The following is a 23,155-nucleotide window of genomic DNA, read 5'->3' as shown; positions in this document are numbered from 1 at the left end:
CGACCGTATGTACACGCTGTGACTAAATTGCAAAATTTAAAAGAGGACTTTTAAAGTAATAGTTTTAGCATTTAAAGCAATACAGGCTTTTCATAAATATATTAATTTCAAATATGCAGAAAAAGCTTATTTACTACAAGATATCAAATCATTACCTGGCTTAAGTGCCTTTTCTAAGCCTTTGTAGTAAGCCCAGTTTTCAGGATTTCTTTCTTGCAGTCCTTTGTAGACTTCAACTGCTTCTTCAAGTCTGCCAAGCTGAAGCAGGAGTTCTCCTGTGTGAAAAATAACAAGTTTTAAATTAAGGAAGAAGGTACTAAAGCAGTGTAACATTTATCACTCTACAGTAAAAGACTGGATAACCCTTAACTCCGTGCAGATTCTAATTTCTTAGAAAAGATAAGCACTACATATAGCATTACAAACTAGTTGACAAGATATGCTTTTACTTTGACAATAGCTGCAATTACATAGTAAGATTTCACAACTTGGCCCGTAATTCCTGAGACTTACTTGAAAATTTAATGCAAAATGCATGTGATTTGTCTTTTTTCTCACTTACTGAAGTGACTGGTTACTTTAAGCACAGTTTCTACTGCAGAAGGCAATTAAAAGCAGTACATGGTATTTGACGTATACAGCATCTTGAAAATCAAACTGAAATTGCAGAGCTGCAAGCAAGAGAATGGTTCTTCAGTCTGGTATTTCATGAAACTAACTTCAGTGTTTTTAACCAAGCCATTGATCTGATGAATGAACTTCCAGGTCTCTGCAGACAAGTCTCCTTTTAATGATACCGCAATACAAATTAAAACTGACAAAGTAAAGATTAGGTCTAACAATTGTATACGCATCTTTGCTAATGCTGGAACTGCAACAGGAGTCAGTTTGCCATTTCACAATGGAAAACTATTTTACAAAGCTTTGCTACTGGCAAATGTTAGGCATGAACAGACGACCCACCAGAGGTGAACAGCATCACTTTAGACTAAAGCAAGATTTTCTTACCCTGTTGCAAAAGGAAAATGCAAATTTACCTTTCTTCTGCCCTATGTTGCACAATTAACATAATTTTGTCAAGAGATGCTGCTTTCCACAGTTAGAATTAACTCGAGGACTACACACAGAATCTAGGGCCCAGGAAAACATCAACAGTTCACTCACTGAGAATGACAGAATTGGGAAAATAAACCTGAAATTCTTTCTCTGAGGTGAAAGTTAATTTTTTTCTATCTAACAGCAGTAAATGCCAATACAATTTTCAGTGTTTGTCAGTTGTACTTCATCCACAGTGGCTTTTGCATGCATGCTTAAAATTTGTACACACTCATTTATTACCAGGCTCTTCTAGAGAATGCACAGCAGCCAAGCCACACGGAACAACAATGGGAGCTGTGCCCCCCAAAAATTCATCCCTTGTACCCTTGTTGAAAGTACAGAGAGTACAAAGTATTTCCATCCTTTTGTCTGGTAACTTGCTAGGAGGTTTGGTGTTTTGGTCTCGGGTTTATTTTTAATGAAGTCCTATTTGAAAAAAAAACCTATTTCACTCCTAACTCTGGACCTTCAAACGCTAAGTATGTCACATAGCACGTCAACACAGAACATAAAGTATGTCAAAAGATCCTTCAGATAAAAAATAAAGTCCCACTACTGTGTTTCAAAAATGATCTCTGCTACTGTAGTCTCTATATGCATTTCCTTTTATATGAAGTAAGATATTCAGCTACTGTGGAGAGTCACCTGCAATCAATTTCCCTGAGGAAGCACCACACCTCCCATAACACTGTCACTACTCAATTCCTAGGTTCCTTTCACAAGGCAGTGAGATTACTGTTAGCAGAAACAGGGAACTAGCTACAACATCTACAGGAACAAACTAGAGTAAAAGGACTTCTTTTCTTTACTTAAAGCAATTGTTTAAGTAGATTGCAGTGTGGGCCAAGGACAAGCAGTACCTTCAATAGATTGACAGTTTCACTGAAAGACTGTACAAGCATCAAGCAGAAGAGGAACAAAGCACGCTTTAAGGAAGTGCACCTGATAACAGCGCTGCTAGCATGAACCTGTGTCACTCTGCAACCCCTTCTATGGAATATAAACTACTTAGGATCTCCTGTCTGAAACACCTGCTAGCTTCAAAGTTTCAGTATGTCTGTACTTCACTGATGTCTTACCAAACTGGGACAAGAGCATGGCAGGGACTGAATAAACTGCAAAATTAAATAAATCAAGCTAAAACCAAATCCAAGTCCCAAAGGACGGGAAAAGCTGACTGTATGGACATCCCACTGAATGCTATGTGTTTAAATGTACCTTCAGGAAGGGAGTGATTACCTTTAGTTTCTTCAACAGCCAGTTTATCACAGATCTGCTTTTCATAGGTACAAAGATGCTCCAAGGCCTCTTTATAGAGCCCTGCTTCCCGGAGGACTTGATTCTGATAGAGCAGCAGCTCACTGTACTCGTAGTCCACTTTGTCAGGTGATGTCTACAGAGGAAAGCCACACACAGGACACTGCTCAGCCTTCTAATTCGAAAACTTGGCATCAAACTCATTTGACTAAAGAAACCGCAGAAAGTTTTCTCATCGTGAAAGGGATGTTTTATTTTTGGCTCAAGCAGCACTCTCTATTATACCAATTTCATGTTCTCCTCTTACCTGCTGTGTCTTCCTAAATTCCTCTAAAATTTTTGCTGCCATTTCGTAGTCTTCCAGCAGATGGTAAGCAATGGCATAACCAATCCATGACGCTCGCTGTGCAGGTCGGAGCTGAAGCAACTGGTATCTTGTTTCCTGCAAAAAAGTAGCTGCTAATTTTCCTGACTTTACTCTGACGCTCTCTAGAATTCATTAGGCAATATTCTGTCTTCAACATTCTAGTACTGAAGGAAGTTACTACGAAATCGTTTTCTGTATGCATTTTATTGACCAGAGAAAGAACAAACTTTGAACCGTAATGGTGTTCACTGAAATTAAAATAGAAGCCTTCACAAAATAACAAGTCCAACCAAATCCTGATGAGTCAGACTAATTTTGTTAATGCATGACACACATGCTTTTCCTGTCTAACCACTTATGAACAGAACACAATTAAGGATACTTGGTTCGAATTGCAGGAACATTTACCGGTGTTTCAAATTAACCTTGAAAGTACATCTGTATTTAAATAATTGGAAGCGTTCTTAGGCAACACAGGTCACGCAAACACATCCCCATTCTTTGGCAAGAGGATAATTACAGCTGAAAAAGACAACAGATTTGCTTGGTATCGTGCAATTTTAATCGGAGGAAAATGCTGTAACTTGTTTCGTTGTAGACTCCTGAAATGCATTTCCAAGTAACTTAAAGGAAAAAAGTTACTTCCTATGGAAAAAGCCTTAACTGTCAGAAGTGGGGATTAACAAAGAACTAAAACTGGTTACAGCTGTTTTAATAGAATGATAATCACTCAAAATATTTTGAACTAGGAGAGGCTGGAATTTAAAGCAAAGGACAAAAACCAACCAAAACACAACCTTATTGCCAGTTTTGAGAGCAAATTCACGTTCTTCAGAAACCAGCATTTGATTAGCCATGAACTACTGACTTCTAAACATCCTAACATTAAACCCTCAATGCATTCAGTTACTTGCATGTTTAGAGATTACAGGATTTGTATTCACATCCAGTCAGAGGCCAAGAAAACAGAAACTTGCCAACACATTTTGCAAACGTGCATTTGGCACCTACACTAAGTTTTAGCTATCTTCTCTCAGCAAAAGCAGAACCAAATTTCTAAATTACTAATACGAAAAAGATCAGTGATTAAGAATTGTCCTGACTCAGGAATAAGTTCTCTGAAGACCTGTGCTAGCTGACGGTTCCACACAACCGAGCACAGAACTTGCTCCTGGGTATACTAATGTTACCCTAATTTCAAAAGGAAATAATACATGCAGAGACCAACTAATGTGTTTTCAACAACACAACTTCAGAGGTTCAAAGGAAACCTAGAAAGATGAAAATTGACAAAAAATGGAGCTGTCACCCACTAATGCCCAAGTTGGCCAGGAACCAAAATACGATGTTTCATGCAGGACACTGCTTGTTCTGTTATTACCAGCTGCTAAAGAGAAAACAGGGGCCACTGATGTAAAGGTGGAGGGATATATAGTACACAGTCACTAACAAATACAAACTCCTTTGGCCTGAATAAAAGTCACATTCCAAACACATTGCCCCTTACTTACAGGAATCCTTTCAAGAAAAGAGACTGGAGATTGTCTACGGCTGGGTTATACATCATAAAAAAAAAAATAAGGCAGGCAATTCTGCACTGAGCTGAAACCACATCATTTAATTTGCCATGAAATCTTTGTCTTTTATAGAAATTGCTCAGTAGCACATTCGCTTTTACTTCCATGAAGTGAAAGAGTGGCATCTAGTTTTAACCCTCTGGATCGAACTATTTTTTCCAAAGTGTCATTAACCAACCTGCCACCTTTGCTGCAGCTCCCTAGATGGTGATTAAATGCAGTATGCATACTCACCCTGTAACCTTCAAGATCCCTCATTTGAATCTGTAGCAGAGAAAGGTCTCTCAAGATTTGAAGATTGTCTTTGTCCCATTTCAGTGCATTTCTGTAGCATTTGATAGCTTCATCATACTTCTTGTCTGACCTCTGAAGAAGGCCATAGACATGCCAACCTGGAAAACTCTATTAAGGCTTCCACTGAATTTGAGCAGAGACAAATGAGCTCCAACATGACAGCTGGCAACAAGGAGCTGTTTTATAAATGGACAGGAACTTTGCCAGTTATATGTATACAGTAATACCCTGTAAATGTTACTTTTCACATACTGGGGGAGGAAATAAAGTAACAGGATCTCTGAAAACACTATTAGGCTTACTTGAACACAGTTTTAGACAACTGAAGTGCTCATATTTCCTGCACTCTAAGTATATGACCAGGTTTCAACAATGTAATGACAAATACCTCATGCTTCCAAAGCAAATCACATGCTTAAATGCTCACCTCAACAGTTTACAGTTGCAGATTAATGATAAAAAATACACAACGCATGCCAGAATGATATGTGAGCTAACTGTGCCTGCAAGGACTGCAAAGCATCTGCCCTTTGGACAGCTTAGATAAAACATCTATTGGAAATTGAAAATTCTGAACTTCCAGTCTGAAGTTTAAACTGGCTTTTATTGCTAGTCTAGAAATCAAGCAGTTGCAGAAATCAACCTTTTCAATTCATCAGTAAAACCCTGTTTCAAAAAGGATACAGACATGACTCTTCAAGTCATTCCTCAGGCCTCTGCGCACAAGTTCATAAGCTTCCTCTTTCTTCCCTAGACAGTTCAATGTTAGTCCTTTCATTGCCAAGGTTTCTAAAAAAAAGAAAAAAAAAGAAAAAAGAAATATTAAATAAGTATCAGTTAACTTTCATGCTTTCTAAGCTTCACACAGCAACCCTAAACATAGTATAAATGCAAGTTGAGATTCAGTTTTTACATTATCGAGATTATCAAGATTCTTCTCTCACATGGAAAACTCTACTGTCATATTATTCACTTAAGTATATCATACACAGCAATAAACCCTTTATATTACTTCCATCAAAATATGCAGTAATGTTTTATTTTAAACCTGTCTGCTCTACAAGCATTTGGAGACTTCTTTTTATTCACAACTCTGGTATTTCTACACATCCACCAATTCCAAAGTAGTTGCAAAAAACCCACAAAGCATTTCTGAACAGTGCAGAGACTTTCAACTCCGTATTAAGAGCTGACTAAAAATACAGTGAAGGAAAAAACAGCTTTTTCTTTTAAAATAAGACTATTCCTTCAGAAAAAGTAGCAGCCCACGGAGCTGACAGAGTACTGAACAATGTTCAGCTCTTCCCTTTGTTTTCCACTTTTATGTCAGTGACTATCAATTTCCCAGGAAAAAGTGATTTAATTAATGCATATTTGTATTAGGAAACTTGAACCATGAATCTTAGACTTGAATGATAAAGAATGGGAAGCTGTGACTGTCGGTAAGATCAGTCTTTAAAATGACACATCTTACCAACATTTGTCATTTTTGGATGCTCTTCCTACTTCAAAAAGTTAGCAGTGAAGGGGTATAAAAAATTAAAATAATTACTCTATTGTAAAGTACAGTGAAAAAGAGAGCACGTGCCATTTGAAAACTTACCTCCATGTTCTGCAAACTTGGGATTGGAAAGGATCTGTTTACAGAACTTCAGCCCATTTCTATACTGCTTATGCTCATAACACCTCTGTTGAAGAACAAAATAAGTTTATTAAAAAAAAATAGAGTGAAAGTATTTATGCACGCCTGAAACGAAGCATCAGTAGAGCTACAGATTTTAGAAAACGTACTAATATTTTAATGAACCCTGTTTATTGAGCTTCTTGTGTTTAAAAATTCTTTCAATTGTCAGAAAAAAAAATAAGTTAGCAACACCATGAGTTTAAACGTGTAAGTGAAGACATCACACAGCAGATTCACAGGCAAGACACCACAGGAAGTTTAAGTGCCTAAAGAGATCCAACTCCCCCTTAATATGAAACCAAACCTTATGTTTTTACACTGCTAAGCACTGGACCCACTTTGGCCAATTATCCTGGACGGCAACTCCATGAGACAACCTCCAACAAGCACACAAGCTGGAAAGACACATAAATCACTGGAACTTGGCTTAAACCACCTCTGAAAGCAACCTCGTACCCTCAGTTTGATTGCAGCGTATATCTCAATCATCCAAACTTCCAAAGCTAGCAGATAGTAACATTATCTAGCCACACTGGAAATTGAAACATTCCTCTGCTGTTTTCTAACTCCAACTCTTTTGTCTGAGTCTCATTCGTTACGCAAGGCGACTGCAAAGCGCAACAGCACAAAGCATGAACTTTTAAAACCAGTTGCAGTATTTTAGTTATGTAAATATACTTCTTGCACTCATATTTAAATATAAGCCAAAGAAATAGCATTATAAATGCCAATTCATACATTTTCAGTCACTTCAGCAAATGCTTGGAACCTCTTACATTCAGTTTTATTGTAAGAAAATAAACATTTATGAGCCCAGGAGTACAGGAGCACACACTGATTGAGCAGCGACCCGTATTAATCCTGTTATTAATTACAAAGTCATTCATAACAGGACCTCACTGACTGATCAATCTGTTCTGGTGGCAGGCTAGCTGACAGGGGTGTAAAAAATTGGGTACAGCTGAGAGCTTTCAAGTCCTCCTAAGTAAGTTGTTGCTCAGGATTCCATCTTTCCTCACGCTGCTCCAAAGTAATTATCCGAGAGCATTCATAAGCACATATGGACACCACGTGTCCTCAAAGCACTCTCAACAAAAATATTTAGGAAAGGCAGACCCAAGAGGTCTTCCCTTCAAGCAGAAGGTTCTAAAAATAAAACTTTAAAAAGTTACATGAATATTAGGGGAAATGCTTTAAAAAAGAAAACGGCACGTTTACAACTTCTGCGTTTTATGCTGTTTTCTCTTTATGTCTCGTTTTCTCTTGGAAACACCAACAATAAACTTCAAAGGTGTAAAAAAAAACCAGTCAAACACTAAGGGCATGTATTATTTCCTAGGTATTAAAGTCATACAGCTGAAATAACATGACTGAAGACCAAGATGCATTGCAAACCACCCATCTTGCTCCCCCTACTCTGTCACCGCCCTTAGGAGAAAGGGAATTGCTCACACAGCAAAGGAGAGAGAAGAAAATGCCCAGAGAGGGCAAGCAATATGTACTCAAGGAGGAACAGATCCACAAAAGAATTGGCATGGTTTCAACCTGAGCAGACCTTCAAAGACCACCTAGTTCCGCCCACCCCATCCCAAGTGAAACACCTTTCACTATGCCACCTTGTTCAAAAGCCCCATCCAACCCTGACCTGGAACCTTTCCAAAAGACAACTCCCTCTCTTCACCAAGGACAGGAAAAGCACATAAAGGGTTAGGTAAGAAGAAATCTGTACAGACAACTATTTATTTTTTTATTATTATTATTAAACTTGACTGGGTATTACTTACACCTTCCAGTCATTATCAGCTTTCAAGTAGCTGGCTGAGTCACTATAATCAGCCACAAGTCAGAGCTGACAGACTTTTTCTTCTTTCTTTTTTTTTTTTTTTTAATTGAAACCATCAGTCATAAAAGTTACCAGCCAGGCCTCCTCCCTCAAAAGTAGAGCCGCCACTTGCCCCCACCCAGGTGGTTGTGAAAGCAGCAGAACCTGTCACAGAAGCGCTGCAGCCGCAGGAACTGAAGAATGTGTCTGCAGTGCAAGGGAGGCGCTGCCACAAGCACATGGGGCACTCGGGGGTTTTGCAGTCTGCCTTTTGAGTACAGCTTGCTCAGATGGTGCCTGTGAATGTGAAACCTTATTGCTAAATGGCTGCATTTAATGCACTGCAACAACCAGGCTCTCACCTTGAAGTTTAAGCTAAGTCACATATGCCAAGATGAGATATATGCTAGAGACAGGAAATATTTGCACATAAGATTTTCTAGGGTGATACAGCAGTTATAAAGCAAGGTAGTTTGGAACAGAGCAAACTCGCTGAGAATTGTAACAAATTCTTTCTTTAGGCTTCATGGAGGAAAGACTTACAAGTTTACATCCACTTGCATCTACAGAAAGGTTCTCATAACCCAAAAACTACTTGGATGGGGCCAACAAATTATCAGCAAACAAACTGGATATACTTTTATCTCCAGAATATAGCTCTGTATACAGACATAGCTATGCCCTGTATATTCCCCAGTGAAGTATCAAAGGTCTCCTTTGACAGGTTATTTCTAGATCAAGCCAAGTTGGAATGATTTCCTGTATACAATTTCCCCAAGTTTTCTAGTTAATACTTTCAAGCCTATTTCATTCTGTTAATGCAAACATTTCAAATTGTGTTCTTTTATGAGTTTCCTTATTCTGTGTATGTGTTCTGTGTACACGCTGTATGTTGTGACAATGGGAGGAAGGGAACAAATGAAATTGAGGTCACATTCAGTTCTTCAGAAAAGAAGAGACTCTTTCCTCACAGTGGTCCCAACAGCACCAGTGAGATTCCCCTGCCTGAAGCTGTGCACATGCTTATTAACTCATTCTCCAGAGAGATTATGGGCTAACAAGCTTAAATTAAGGTGTGAATGAGACAGAAGGAAGCCAGGATAGAAGCATATGCAACCATGGATGGAACAAACCTCAGTGAACTATAGTTTCAAGGAACAGACAATACGAACAAAAATCTTTTAATAAAAAGGAGACAGAAAATATATACATAACCCGGGAAAGAAGATCCTTAAGCAAGTAAGTAGTTCCTGAGTAAGAGAAGAAAAAAGAACCAGCAATTTAAATTAAAAAAAAAAAAAAAAATCACAGAACCAGGAATGGTAACATGTCAAGTATTCTTGGGACATAAAGACACAGGCTTTCTGGAAACAGGAATTTTATTCATCTGGGTAGCTTGTTTCCCCCAGATGAGTAACTTGTAGCAGCCATTCCCAGAGCTCCAACCCTTGCTTTAGCACAGATGTTCTGCAGAAGTAACGTATTTCTCTGTTCCAGAGATGGCTAGAAAAGCACAGTTGCCTGCACTAAGCTAAATTCCTGCACACATAAACTTCAAAGGCAGCAGTGAGAGCATGCTTGTGATGCTTGACAGACAAGTGCTGCAGCTACAGCTTGTGACATCATGCAATGAGAAAACATAAAAGCTAAACTTTAAAAGAGGGAGGTTAAGAAGGCTAATGCTTCAGAAGAACAGAATCTGACGCTACATCAGTACTGAATCTATTACACATTTCCTGCCCTTCAAAGTTTTTAATTTAAAAAGTTACCAGATCTTTTAAGACATCTAACAAGTTTTTCTATACATGCTGTGGCCAGAGTTACAACCTATTCCAAACACACCAAGATTCTTTCAATACCTCTTAACTAATTTTCTGTCTTTAAAGCAAGGAAATAACATCTGCTTTAATACAATTCTCCAAAGAACTAGCAAGATGAGGCAGTCAAAGTCTGACTCCTTCAAAATCATGCGAGACTACAGGAGGTAAGTGACAATTTACATTTGCATCGCTTCCCCCACCAAGTTTTTATTCAGTGCATCAGAATGTGTGGCAACTACTAGACAGACTGACACTGAAATTTTAAGGAACAGAGATGGCCCATATTGTCTAGAATCCCAAGTATGAGGTGGAAGGGGACTTAGAATTTAGTGTTCTCTAAATTGTATTAAAGCGTTTGTGCCGACTCAGTCTCTGGCCAGCAGATGCCTTACGCACGCACATGGGCTCACTGTGCCAAATGTGAATAAATTCCTCCATGTTTCCTCTTCGCTGGCTGCCATGGAGAAAGGTGAAAAAACTCCCAGTATTTACACTGTACCTACTTCTAGCCACAGCTCATGGCTACATGGAGTTTGTTCCCTCCTTGCCCCAGCCTTCCATTTTTGAATCTTCCCCCATCTGCTCTGTAAACCTTGCTGCCAAACCTACAGTTAGTGAACAGACATGGATTCTTGAACAAGGTAACCACAAGGTTGTTGTTATACTAATTAAAGTAGCACTGAGAGCTGCTTACAACAGCAGAAATTACTTTTATCCAAACTCAGTTCAGCACTGTTTTCTTTATATATGGTACAAACAAATACATTGTCACAAGAGCATTTTAGAGATTTTGTATTTTTGGAATATACCCAAGTAGGCTCTCTAATTGTTTCCTCCCTTATCACAAAGCAGTCTTCACGTCCTGCAAGCATTCAACAACTAAGGTAAATAATTTAATAGCCATCCAGAGTTAAATTTATAAGACATTTTATCATAACCACACTGCAGACTGAAGTGTGTCGTATGTTCAGTAACACCAGTAGTTAACATCAGCTCAAGAGCTCTAGCCCAGCATAACACCAGGAGTTACCATGAGCCTGACTAGAAGCTTCACAATGAATCTACACTGCCACCAAGTACCACTCAAGCTACACAAAGAATCACCTCGACCACAACATAAAGCAGAAAACACAACCTAGCTGATTCAAGACTGTTTAAAAACTAATTTGCAGCAGTAAAAAACAAAAGAAAAAGTCTCACAGGAGTCTGCCCAGCCTGGATTTTGCAGCTGATGAAACAGGTGAGAAGCAGACCCCAAAATGTTTTATGAGCAAGATGAAGACAGTGACAGGAGACCAACATAAAGGAGAAACCACCTTTGTCTTCCTACCTGGAAGCATGCAGACTAGAGGTTTTTCCTTGAGAGTAATTATCAAAGGCAAGAAGGCACCATCTACTCCCCAGGTGGGAACACTGGGGCATTATTGACTGCTTTCTTTTTATTCTTCCGTGAATCAGCACAACTAAGAAAGCAGTGTGAGAATAAAATTGATATAGCAGAACCAGGTGGGCGGGATGGAATCACATTACCAATTGTCATGCCCTTTGAAATTGAACAGGAACCCAAAATAGTGTGCAATTTTCATTAGAGAGACAGAATTTTACAAGAAACAGTCTAAAGAACTTATAACTGTTTTCTCTTCTAAGACTCTGTGTTTTACCAGGTCACACTTCTTACTCCAACCCAACACCCCACATCTGCAAATTAACTGAAGTAAAATGAATGGAAACTACCTAATGCCCCAATACTTAAAAACAACCAACTCAAACCAACCAAACAAAAAGCTCAACCAAAACCCCCACAGGAAATCACTTCTCACCCACAAGTAGTGCTGTAAAAGCAAGCATCCTAATTTAGTCAATGCTGTGATAGACCAGCTGAAGAATATGATTTTCTCCACCAAAAGAGTGCCAAAATTTGGATTAAACCCCAAAAGAGCACAGCTCCAAAGTGAACTTCTCTGTAGTTCTCTGTACTCAGCCCCTCCTCCCTCAGCAAGTGACATAGCCAGTGTCATCGTCAGAAGAAATGTACTGCAAAATATTCCCTGCTACATACAAGAGTTACCAGGACAGCTGATCTACACACGGCCACAGATGAACGTTCTACTGCATCTGCAAGTCCCCAGGAGGAAGTACCACGAAAAAGGGGCTGCTGGAACAAAACAATCCACAGATTTGACAATCTGCTGTCCTCTTCCAGGGGGTTTTGACCCTTGAGCCTATCCATGGTGGACAAGGAGCTGGACTGGATGACATTCAAAGGTCCCTTCCAACCCAAATTATTCTGTGATTCTACAAGAAACCCTTTCAACCGCAGCAGCGTGCTCTTAGGGGACCCTACAGTTTCTCCCAGTGGCAGTCATGGATGCACACTTGGGGCATCCCATGGCAAAACTAGGATGCTGTGAGCCCTCTGGCAGCGGGAAGCATTGGAATCCTCGGCGTTTGCACGACCCAAGGTGTGCACTCGCAGCGCAGGATATGCACATCTGCCGCTATGACTCTGTCTATTTCTTCCAGCACAGTTCAGCTGCAGCACTTACCCGACAGTAACTTCAGGTGCTGGGCAGCTCAAGGCTGTTTTCCAGAACACTTCTCCTCTCTACAGGGAGAGGAGATCAGGTCAAGTCACTGAGGTGCACTAATTCAAGCTAAATGTAGTAAAGAAGATTCGGAAAGCTGGAAGCATTAGGAGCTACTACTCACCATGAATTAGTGGGTCCTTTGAGCATTAACCATATCAAACAGCTCAGCAGCTCCAGGCAAAAGATATTCCACCACACACACCGATTCAACTTCATGACAAACACAAGATGCATAAACCCAAGGACTGAAGAAACCACACAAATCTTGTAGCTATTTTAATGCTGAAAAACTCTGGAGCAAACTTGTGTGGTTTTCTGCTGTCAAACTGAAACCAACTATCCTCCTTCACTGCTCTGAAGTGTTAATTGAACTGTTCAGTGTAACAAACAGCTTCAGCAACTGCCTGGTCCAAGGTATTAAGAAATCGTCCTCTGCACAGCATGCCCTACCTTTTGGAAGTCACTGATATCTTCCTAACTAGCCCTGCTTGGTAGCATACAACCAGAGGAACACAAAAAGCTGAAATTCAAATTACTTAGGAAGAACGTAAGAAATACCTTTCCATTTAATACTAAGGCAGAAAAACCCCCAAACTATGCTATATCTATGCTTTTAAATTGGTCCGATTCCTATATTTACACAAAATTCAGCTGGAAACAGGGGCTGACAAATAGTTAACTACAGCTCTTCTAGAAGACTAGAAATCCTCACTTAGTGAGGACAGACTTGCTGAAAAAATCCCTTATTCGACATCAGTTCTGTTGGCCTGTCCTTGCTTACCTTCATCTCTTCTTAGGGAGAATTTAGGCCACAAATTTGGCCCCGTCACCTAAAATACACTGACTTCTGCTCACGACCCTGGAACCCGTACATTGAGACTTCACCCCTGAACTCATCAAGAAACTGACTGTATCTCACAAGAAATCCAGTATGCATGGGAAATGTTTGGTTTTTAACACTTATCTGAAACAACTAAGTGCATCTATTCAAATTCCAAGATCTGTAAATAAAATGTCTAAAGGAGCCTCACCTGTTCTGGACTCAGACCCGAGTTGAAGTGTCCATGTAGCTCACAAAATAATCCAAGATATACGGTGAAGCTACTGGCATTTTCTACCCATGTATTACACCTGGAGTACTCCTCACCCTGAGCACTGAGGTATGCAAGATGAGGTCTGGTAGCATTGAGAAATAGTTAAATGGCTCTATTAAGATAAGAAAGGTTGTTCTTCAACATTACAAGGTTCACTGCCTTGATTCTGTGGTATCTACATAAGCAAACAGAAATCCCTGCAACAAATCTCACTGACCTCACTTTTAAGGGAAGCAATGAATGATTGTTAATTTTCTCTAAATTCCCTATCAGCAAAATCAGAAAATGCGTAATTCCTTATGCCCACTCCTGTTGCATTGACACAGTGCGGCTGCAGACAAGAAATTCAAACTTGAGACACCCAGAAAAAGTGCGGTCAACAAAATCTCATTCAGAAAACCTCTCAAAAACAGAAATAAACACAGCTTCATCAAATTCTAACCAAAATAAAGGGTAGTAGCATATAAATGGAATCAACTCCCTTGCCCCTGTTAAAACTACTTTGGGTTCAATTAAGAGTATCTGTAGCCATATCAATGTAAGACTGGCTATAATCTTACAACTGAGGATGTTTCTGTTAATGAGTCTTTTATTTTCACCAGCGAAACAGGTAAAATTGTGCTGCTCCTTAGAAATTTACAGCAGTGAATCACGTTTCAACAATTTCCAACAGCCCCAGTGACAAAAAATGGCCTAATTTCATTAACAGGCTTTAGTAACACATGTATTGCTCAAGTGAATCCTCAATGGCATCCTAAAGTCTCAAACAGTAATTAATTTCTTAAGCAGCTCTGAGAAATAGTTCTGAAAAATAAGATCAGTGATTCTGCTTAAAGCAGCAAGTCTATCTCGTGCTTCCATTCCACATCCCACTGTTTCTGCCAAGAGATCATTTCTCTTCCTACTGCTACGGACCAAGCAGGGTACTCCTCTTGGCAAAGAAAAACCAAGTGATTGGCATCTCAACAGACAAGCTATTGGAAAAGCCTCGTTAGCAATTCCGTATTTTGAGACGGTACACGGTAAAATTCCAGCGGTGTGCATACTCGATTACTGCACAGCCACGCAAATGCAACAGTGATTGCAAACTAATCTACTTGGTTACTGACAGAAGTGAAATCCTGCAAATCAAGCCTTCAATCTTGAACTACGATGACTTAGGAGGAGCTTTCCAAGTCTGTCACCTTGGCAATCTCTAAGTCAGCACCCGAATTTCTATGGACGGAACACTGTTTTTAAAGGATGCATGCTGATGGAAGTATTAGTAAAGGAGAAGCACTGGTCTGTCTCGTTTCAAAGTGGAGGGACGGGGAGCAGATTCTGGAATGAAGAAACAGGAAGATGGCCCAGCACGAGGGACTTGGCATTATTTACAGCAGAGGCATTGAACAGAGGTTGTTCAACAGGCTTTTTATCACCAGGAAGTTCCCGTATCACTTTAGTAGGACACTTGTCAAAGCCAGCAAGGAAAGGAAGCCCACGGGCTCAAAGACGGCGGCCTCCAGCGCAGCGATGCTCGGGAAGGTGAAGTGTCCCTGCCCTGCAGCACACAACCCCTCTGGAGCACACGGGTTCTGGCTGTGCCCAGTCAAGGCTGCACAGCCCTAAGGAAACTGATGGAGGTGGAAGGAACAGCCTCCATATGTGAAAATGGCCATGGCTACTCCCCAGGCACCAACAGGGAAACTCTGATCTTCACACAAGGCAATACACGTCAGCTCAGACCAGTAAGGCATCCTCTTCCTCAGTGCACTACTGCTGCGGCACAGAACAGAGGTGTGAGCCAGTGAAACCGTTTAAACAAGGACTGAACACACTTACTCAACTGCGTGGCTTGTTTCCAACGTAAAATACAACCATGTTTCACTTCTTAAACACTTGGACTTTTTTTCTCTTTGCTCATTAAAGGCTAAGGTCACTAGGCATGGTGAAAAATACCTGCAGCACCTTAGTCTGCCAGAACCCCACAGACTTCATCCTGATGTTTAAAGGGACTGAAAAAAACTCTTCTACAAAATATATGGCACCCCTAACAGCTTTGTATTTAATTCTTCTTCAATAAATATATTTAACTTCTACATCCAAAGAAAGCTTAATTAAATATTACCTTTGGGATTGGTGAAATAAAACTGAACATCATCGATGAACTGTACCTGACCAGACAGAGCAGATGACTAATTTGGCAAAATAACAGGAATGGTCAAGGAATGTTCATCAGTTTTATTTAATTAAAAATAAATTAAAATCAGTCAATCTTACTTCCTACAACTAATAGTTCTATAGTTGATAGTAATGGGGGGGGAGGGGAAGAAATGGGGTGAACTTTTTCCATTACTTCACAGTGCATCCAGCCTTCTGTGTACCGAAATGCCAACTTAGCCATTACTGTGCTGTGTTTACTATTCTACCCTTTCCCCTGCCTCCACCTGAATTCTTCTCCAGTCATTTCTGGACTGCCTAGAAATTATGTGTGTTCAAAAGATTCATAAGGACTCAATTATTTTAGATATTCAAATGCTGAGATCTTTTGCTCTAAGTTCCTCACAATCTCTGAGCAGCAGAACATCCACTTGTAGACCTAATAGCAAATATTTAAGACTATAAGAACTATATGAGCTAGACACTTTTTTTTTTAAATGGAAGTTTAAGGAGAACAGTGATTGCTAATCCTGTGGGTGGTTTCTTTTATTCAAGCTAATCATGCAGATCACTTTCCTGCTGTACTACAGGAACTCGGAATTGTAAAATGTCTTTCAAATGGAAAAATGTTTCTATCATAACCTCCACGTGCCTCTGAAGTGACTAGAAGGGGTTAGTCTAGTTAGAGTGTGTTAGAACACGCAAAAACAAAGTGTACACGCTTCTGAACTCAGAATTTGTCAGGAAAGTGGAAATGCTGGCTCGTGAGCAAACATGAGAAAGGTACTGACCACACAGGATGCTTACTACTAAACAAACAAACAAAGCCAAATTCTGAAAGCTAGTTATTGCCCTTTACTATGCAAAGCTGGGCAGGTTGGTAACTTTCATGTTATAGATATACATCTGGGGAGAAAAAAAAAAAAAAGAAAGGAGGCCTCAGGAATTGAAAACACACACAAAACAGATTGAAAAAACCCAATTTTATGCTTCACTTGCAAAAATACAGGGCAGTTATCCCCTTAGCTCCTGTGTTTATTATCTCCACGAAAATCAGAACGGGAATGGGTTTATACTTCTGTTAACAGCCTGGGTACCAGTAATTATGTATCTGTAGGGTACCACATCCTTTCAAGAACTCTCAGGCCAGTTCCCAAAGCATCTGCTGAAAAAAATCTCATGGAGGCACGCTGCCCAGGACACGTGGCCTGGCCGGGCCAGGAGGCAGCAGGGGCTTACCCAGGACCACCTCATTCCTGGCAGGAGCTCAGAGCTGCACAGGCAGGGCTCAGCTCCTCCGGCTCTTCAGCCTCCCCAGGACACAAGAGGTGGCACAGGATGAGTGCCACAGTCTCCAGAATGAGGAGAGGCTGCGGGATGAGAGAGGAGAGAAGGCACAGGAGAAGGGAAGTCATTTTTCTTAGGACTTCCTAAAAGATGTCTCAGAAATTCAAGTGGAACACGTAACCAAAACTTCACAAAGCAGGGTCATTATCCGTAACAAGGCAGATGAGAAGTTCATTAGCAAAATTTTCAGTGTGATGAAAGCCAGCTTCGAGCCTTTTCTGTTCACCACTTGTTATAAAGATACCTCATAACAGGACAGTCTTAAATACCAGACTACACATCTGTCTCACAGGCTCATCCCTGTGAGACACAGGAAAAGGTCACAATGACACAACAGCCCTTAGCCTATCCAGATACCTCAAACTCCTCGATTTTTATTAAAGATTTTCAGTTTAAAAAAAAAAAAAGTGTACAGAAATCTGCTTGCACTGGGGCACACCTTTTCTAATCTGAATCGAGTTAGGAACACAAGGGTGCTGAGGCAGCACTTTCTCCAAAGACACTCTTATTCCTTGTTTGTCCCTGCCCTCCACACAAATACTCAGACACATCCAAGCACAGGGAAAAAAAAGAAAAACAAAAAAAGAAAAAAAAAAAAGGAAAGAAACAAAACCCCAGCCAAACCTGCTGAGATTTAAACACAGACAAGCTCCTTGATTCAGTGTGCCCTGTAATCACACAAACCCTCCTCAATGCAAAGGAGGATGGATCACTGAGCAGCAAGGCTAGATTCTTCCTGGCCTGTAACACATCAAAAACGACACACTCAGCACAAGGGCACACCAACTCGGAAGCAAGACTGAATCTTTCAAAGCAGGAATCAGATTTATAGCTCATCATATTTACTTTTTAACCCTAACTGAAATTGCACGTCTCATGGTCGCATGCCTGTTCAAAGGGCTTTCTAGTTCTGCATGCTCCATTTTCATAAAACATTTTGGAAACAAAAGTGACAGAAGACTACATTGCTCCCACTTGAGTGGCAGAAACTTGCAGGACCTTAAGAGTGCTGTTGCTCCAACAGAACAACAGTACTCATCTTACTTCTGATCTTTGGAATGACTCAAAATAGCAATGTGAGTCTCTTGGAAAGACAACAAGAGATTTTTAGACAAAACTGACTCCTTCTGAGAGAAAACAGCTAGATCCAGACACAGAATCTTCTAAATAAATCCGCTGAAGTTGCTCACTAACAACAAACTTAAGACATTTCCAATTCAAGCCGAGTCCTTAGAAACACAAAGTTCCTGCAACACCACCTGAAAGCTGAAACAAGTTCCTTAAGATGCAGCTGAAACTGGGTACGCTTTGGTGGTATTTGGGCAGTAGACCATCTTAACCTCGTTCTGAAAACCAGGCTTATTGCCTAAGTTCCACTGAACGTTCTCTCATCCATACGCCAGCCGCCACCCAGCAAAATCGATTGACAAATTTCCACAGAAGCCAGCTGCAAATTAAACTTCGGGAAGACTTCAAAACCTTCATCCTTCTCCACTTCCTCCTTCGAAAGCCATCTTCCCACCGACCCACAGACACGGTTACCGTCTACGGCAAAACAACGAGTTATGAAAGAAGGAAAAGAAATAACGATGAAGCGAACCCAGGGCGGGTGGTTCGGCAGGACAGCGGCTACAACGGCGAGTGATGAATGGAGCGGGGTATGTCCCGGAGCCCGGGGTGCCTCACCGCGGCCAGCGCCGGCACCCGGAGCGGGCAGAGCGGCGGCCCCGGCGCTGCCCGGCTCGGGCGGCACGGGGCGCGGGCGGCGCTGGGGCCCGGCCTGCCCCGACCCTGAGGAGCCGCGGCCGGGGCGGTGGCGCCGGGGCTCCGCTCCCCGCCGGCCCGGGGTACGAGCCGGGGCCTCCTCGACCCGCTCCCCGCAGCCGAGCCCGGGCCTCCCGCCCCGCCACTCACCAGGATGCGCTTGAAGAGCGCGTTCTCCTTGGGCGGCAGGCTCACCGACGGCATCCTCCCCGCCGCCGGCTACGGCGCCGCCGAGGGGTTCCGAGGAGGAGAGCGAGTGGGCGGGCGGGCGGGCTGCGTCCCGTCCCCGCCGCTCGGCCGCCGCCGACCGCCGCCGTGAGCCTCCCCGCCGGAGCGCGGCCTCTCCCGCCGCCCGCGCCGCCGCGGGCCCGGCCCTTCCCAGCCGCTCCCGGCCCTTCCCGGCCCCTCCGGCCGCCGCGCGCGCCGGGCACCCCGCGCCAGCCCCGGGCGCGCTCACGTGGTCCCGAGCGGCCGCCGAGCCGCCGCCAAAATGGCTGCGCGGCGCTTCCCCCGCCGGGTCACGGCGGCCCCGCGCATGCGCCGCGGCCCCGCGCCGGCCCCGCCCCGCCGACGGTGCGGGCTCCGCCGCGGGGCCGGGGCCGGCCCGGGCTGGTTCCGGCGCGGCGGCGGCGGCGGCGCCGCTCGGTGCCGGCGGCGGGCGGGGAGAAGCGGGGGGCCATGGGGTCGCGCAGGGTCCGCGCAGGAGGAGCCGGCCCGCACGGGAGCCGGGGCGCGGGCGGGGCGGGGCGGGGCGGTCCCGCCCCCGCGGGCGGAGCCGGGTCCGGTCGACAAGATGGCGGCGGGCCTGAGGGCGGTGAGGCGCTGGGGGCTGGCGGCGGCAGCACCACCCCGCCTTGGTGAGCGGCGGCGGGGCGGCGAGAGCCCGTTCGGAGCGGGCCGGTGGGCTTTGCCCCGGTTCGGCCCGGTGACCTGGGGCCGCGGGAGCTTTGCTGCCTGTGCGGGCGGCGGTGACCCCCTAGGCAGTCTGAGTCCGGGGCTGGAGGAAGCAGCTTCGGTGGCAGCTTCTCTCCTTTTGCTGTTTTGAATCGAAGCCCATTAGTTGTTTTTTAATCTTTAATTTACCTGCTCTGAGTTGGTGTTGCTTCCAGGCTGGAGGCTCAGCCGCGGTGCTGGTGCCGGCCCTTCCCAGCAGGGCTGTGCCCGGAGCGCACCTCAGGGGAGGTGGGGAAGGGCCGGGGCTGGGGGCTTTAGGCAGGGGACAGCGAGCGGCATCCTTACAGAGCAGAAGGTGCTGGGGGGAAAGAGTTACTGTGGCTGGGGAACGGGCAAAAGGCGCCGCTTTTGAGTTGCTGACGCTCCGCCGTCCCCTCTCTCGCGGATCAGCGCCTGCTGCGGGGATCCTGCGGCGGATCGGCCGTAGCAATGCCATAGAGACCACTTCATCATTGCATTCGTTGGGGGTTTGCGTTGCGGTTGGGGTTTTTTTTTATTTTTTCCCTGATTGCGTGAATGTCGGTAAGTAGTTGGTAGTCTAACCCTGAGGAATGTTAATGCGTTTGTAACTTTGTGCCTTTTTAGCTTTTACTCGTTCTGCGTTTGTTGTGAAAAAAGCGAATAATGCCCAACCAAACTGGCTGGGAGTTGGCTTGGCGTTTGGCACCAGTGCTGCCTTGTGGGCTTTTGTAAGTGTTTTCATTTGGTTTTGTTGAACTTAACTATTCCTTAAAAATCATAGTAGTGATATGAATGCAGTGACTGCAATCTACTGAGTTTATTGGAGTAGTGGGTGGTCATAGCACGTGTAAAGATTGAAGAATGATTATGTTCATTATTTATGTTTTCCCAGCTTTATGTTGTGCTCTTATTTTAAGAAATGAGCACCTTTTTGAGCTTCTCTCTGTTGCAAACTTAAAACAGCCACAACAATTAATTCTTCAAGCCTGTTGGATTAATGCTTTGGCATTATTTTCCCCGTGGTCTTTTCAAAAAGAAAGATGACCTGGGGATGTGCTCAGATAATGTTGTGCTTATCACACTACCAATTCTCTTTTTACTTTTCATCTGGTTAAGGTGGTTTTAGCTGATTTCAATGGATAAGACCCTTTTTCCTCATGCAGGTGCAGATGTGAGATATTCTCTGTTTCAGAGAACTCACACTTTATGGTGCTAAAGTAAGCAGAGTGCAGGAGCTTCGGGAAGAATCATGCAGGATAAGCAGCACTCCCACAGTGACAGTGTTTTCAGGGTGGGATGGATTCCCTTTGGGGTTTTCCCCCGTTTTTTGGGAGCGGTGAATTAATTGGCAGTGGGAGGCTCCGCCCCCCCATCTGGTCAGGAGAGAATGTTTGTCCCGTGAGGCATTGTTCCCACGGCCTTTTCAGCTGATAACTTGGATGTGTTGTGCTCTGGATGGTCCCAGTTCCATACTGGCTTGCGTTCTGATTAACAGGTATTTATATATATTTATATATCCTGTAGAACGCTGTTGTCTGGGTCCAGCTGTGATTTGTATAGCTGTTTATAACATGCTGCTGTTTTACAGCTTGTCAAGCAGCACAATGACGATGTGATGGAATATGAGAGAAGAAAACAAGCAAGAGGACATAAGTGTACAGAATGTTCATAGTAAGTGTGCACACACCTGCTTTTGACTTAGCTGAATGCAAAATCTGAAGATCTTGGACACCTTTTAGGAGTCAAGATACTGAACTGACTTATATTCTTCTTTTTGTCCTCGGTACTTTGCCTTTTGGCTTTTGTTATTCTTTTAACTCGTTCCCAGCTTTAAAATGATGAGGTGGCTTATCTGTATTTTCATGTATTCACTTGTGTGCATATTCCTTCTCAGCTTTCTACTTTGAACATGCACTCTTAGAAAATAACGCATCTCTTACAGTGTCTGCAATAGACAGAGATTGTAAATTGAATGTCTCATAAATGGCTCAGTGGCAAGGAAGCAAGAGTGACTAACGATAACTTATCTTTCCATCTTGGTTTTTATTCTAACACGTATACAGTGGGGTATGTTTTTTTCTCAGTTTCACTTCTGTGTTGCACATAAAATGATGTAAAGTCAGTGCCTGTAGATGTGCACTCCAGGTTGTTGTCCCTTTTCAGTATAAAAAAACCATAATTTGTGTTTCTGCCAGCTTTGGGCATTATGGCCTCAGAGCAATTCATATGCCACATGAAAAAAATTCCTTATACTATAGGAAAAGTCATGGTGCTGTGGTTATTTTTCCCCATAAACATTCCTCTCCAGATAAAAATGAAGGACGTTATGTTTCTGACCACTTCCATCTCATCTATATTTCTTATTGCTAATAATTTTTTCTTTTCTTTCTTAGGCTGATGACATGGTCACAAGGAGATGTGCTCTACAGGACAAGGCGAATGTGGTCATTGTCCTACAAAAAATGAGCACGGAAGAAGTAAAAAGTTATCTAATTACTTGTATGTTCATACATTTCATGTGCATAATTAAAAATAAATTATAAAGTCTGCAAGAAACCTGAGGCTACTTTCTTTGCCATTAATATTTTATTCTCCTGGTCTTGAATTTGTTTTATGGGGCATTTCCATTTCACAGTTGATCGTTCTTATTTTCAAAACTGTCTTTGCTATTCTGGAAGGTGTATTACAAAATTAGGCATCAGATGAAGTTCAGTAAATACTCGGAAGCGTATTTTTGCTCTGCCGTAGCTTTCACTGCTGCGTTTATAAAATAAACAAATACAAGAATAGGGTCTGTACAAATGCTAAAATACGCGTTTTCCTGTGAGCATTTTGGGACCTGGCCGTCGCTGAAAGGTGCCCACGGAGGTGAGGCTGCACAGCCCGTGGCAGTCCTGGGTGTGAGCGCTGCCCTCTGAGCAGTTCTGCCCTCTCTTCATGCATCAAGGTCAGCCAAGGACAAAGGCTGGGAAAATGGCATCATGGCAGTCAGTGGAGTATGGCATTAGATGATCGTGGAGGCGACAAAGAAGCTCTGTATAGAGGAAGGAGGAGGATCGGGGCTGCTGCCTGACGGCGTGGGTAGGACAAGGACAGCTGCACAGCTTTGACCCTGTGACAGTCAATATGATCCGAGAGCGGCGATTCACTGCGAGCTTTTCCCTGCCAACACCGAGCTCCTTTGGCACGGCGCTCACCCGAGTGCCCTTCGCCGTGAACTTCGTCGATTTCTCCATTTTTTCCCCTCTTGGAGAAATCCCTTTTTAAGTAAAACAGCGGTTCCTCCCTCTCTCCCGTCTCCTCGGTCAATGCCGTCCCGTTATTCCCGGCTCTGTTGCTGCAGCCAGTACCCAGCGCCGTTCGCTTCCCGCGGGGCCGGTGGGTGTCGG

At 43.0% G+C, this 23,155-nt stretch overlaps 2 protein-coding genes across 3 annotated transcripts in view; one reads left to right on the top strand and one right to left on the bottom strand.

The window, feature by feature from the left end:
• The window catches only part of NAA15 (N-alpha-acetyltransferase 15, NatA auxiliary subunit), a 34,954-nt gene extending 15,822 nt beyond the window's left edge, over positions 1 to 19,132 (bottom strand). The window contains exons 1-7 of the mRNA XM_040064082.2: positions 19,002 to 19,132; positions 6,197 to 6,281; positions 5,278 to 5,382; positions 4,534 to 4,691; positions 2,663 to 2,797; positions 2,338 to 2,491; positions 156 to 275 (exon numbers count right to left, since the gene is read on the bottom strand). Of these exons, the coding sequence (XP_039920016.1) occupies positions 156 to 275; positions 2,338 to 2,491; positions 2,663 to 2,797; positions 4,534 to 4,691; positions 5,278 to 5,382; positions 6,197 to 6,281; positions 19,002 to 19,055 (811 nt within the window). The 5' untranslated portion in view covers positions 19,056 to 19,132. The remainder of the gene's footprint in view (positions 1 to 155; positions 276 to 2,337; positions 2,492 to 2,662; positions 2,798 to 4,533; positions 4,692 to 5,277; positions 5,383 to 6,196; positions 6,282 to 19,001) is intronic.
• A 476-nt stretch (positions 19,133 to 19,608) lies between these two features.
• On the top strand, positions 19,609 to 22,327 carry NDUFC1 (NADH:ubiquinone oxidoreductase subunit C1). 2 transcript variants are annotated; one of them, XM_040064803.1, is made up of 4 exons: positions 19,609 to 19,708; positions 20,391 to 20,494; positions 21,355 to 21,437; positions 22,160 to 22,327. In XM_040064803.1, coding segments are annotated over exons 1-4 (252 nt in total). In that variant the 5' UTR covers positions 19,609 to 19,644; the 3' UTR covers positions 22,161 to 22,327. The 2 variants fall into 2 exon arrangements, with proteins under 2 accessions (XP_039920737.1, XP_039920738.1); XM_040064804.1 differs by lacking the exon at positions 22,160 to 22,327 and having other exon boundaries at positions 21,355 to 21,438.
• The last annotated feature ends 828 nt before the right edge of the window (positions 22,328 to 23,155 follow it).

This window comes from Hirundo rustica, chromosome 5 (assembly GCF_015227805.2).
Source record: "Hirundo rustica isolate bHirRus1 chromosome 5, bHirRus1.pri.v3, whole genome shotgun sequence".
Taxonomy (NCBI): domain Eukaryota; kingdom Metazoa; phylum Chordata; class Aves; order Passeriformes; family Hirundinidae; genus Hirundo; species Hirundo rustica.
Note: the sequence above shows the minus strand (reverse complement) of the source record. Positions and strands in the feature narration are given on the sequence as shown.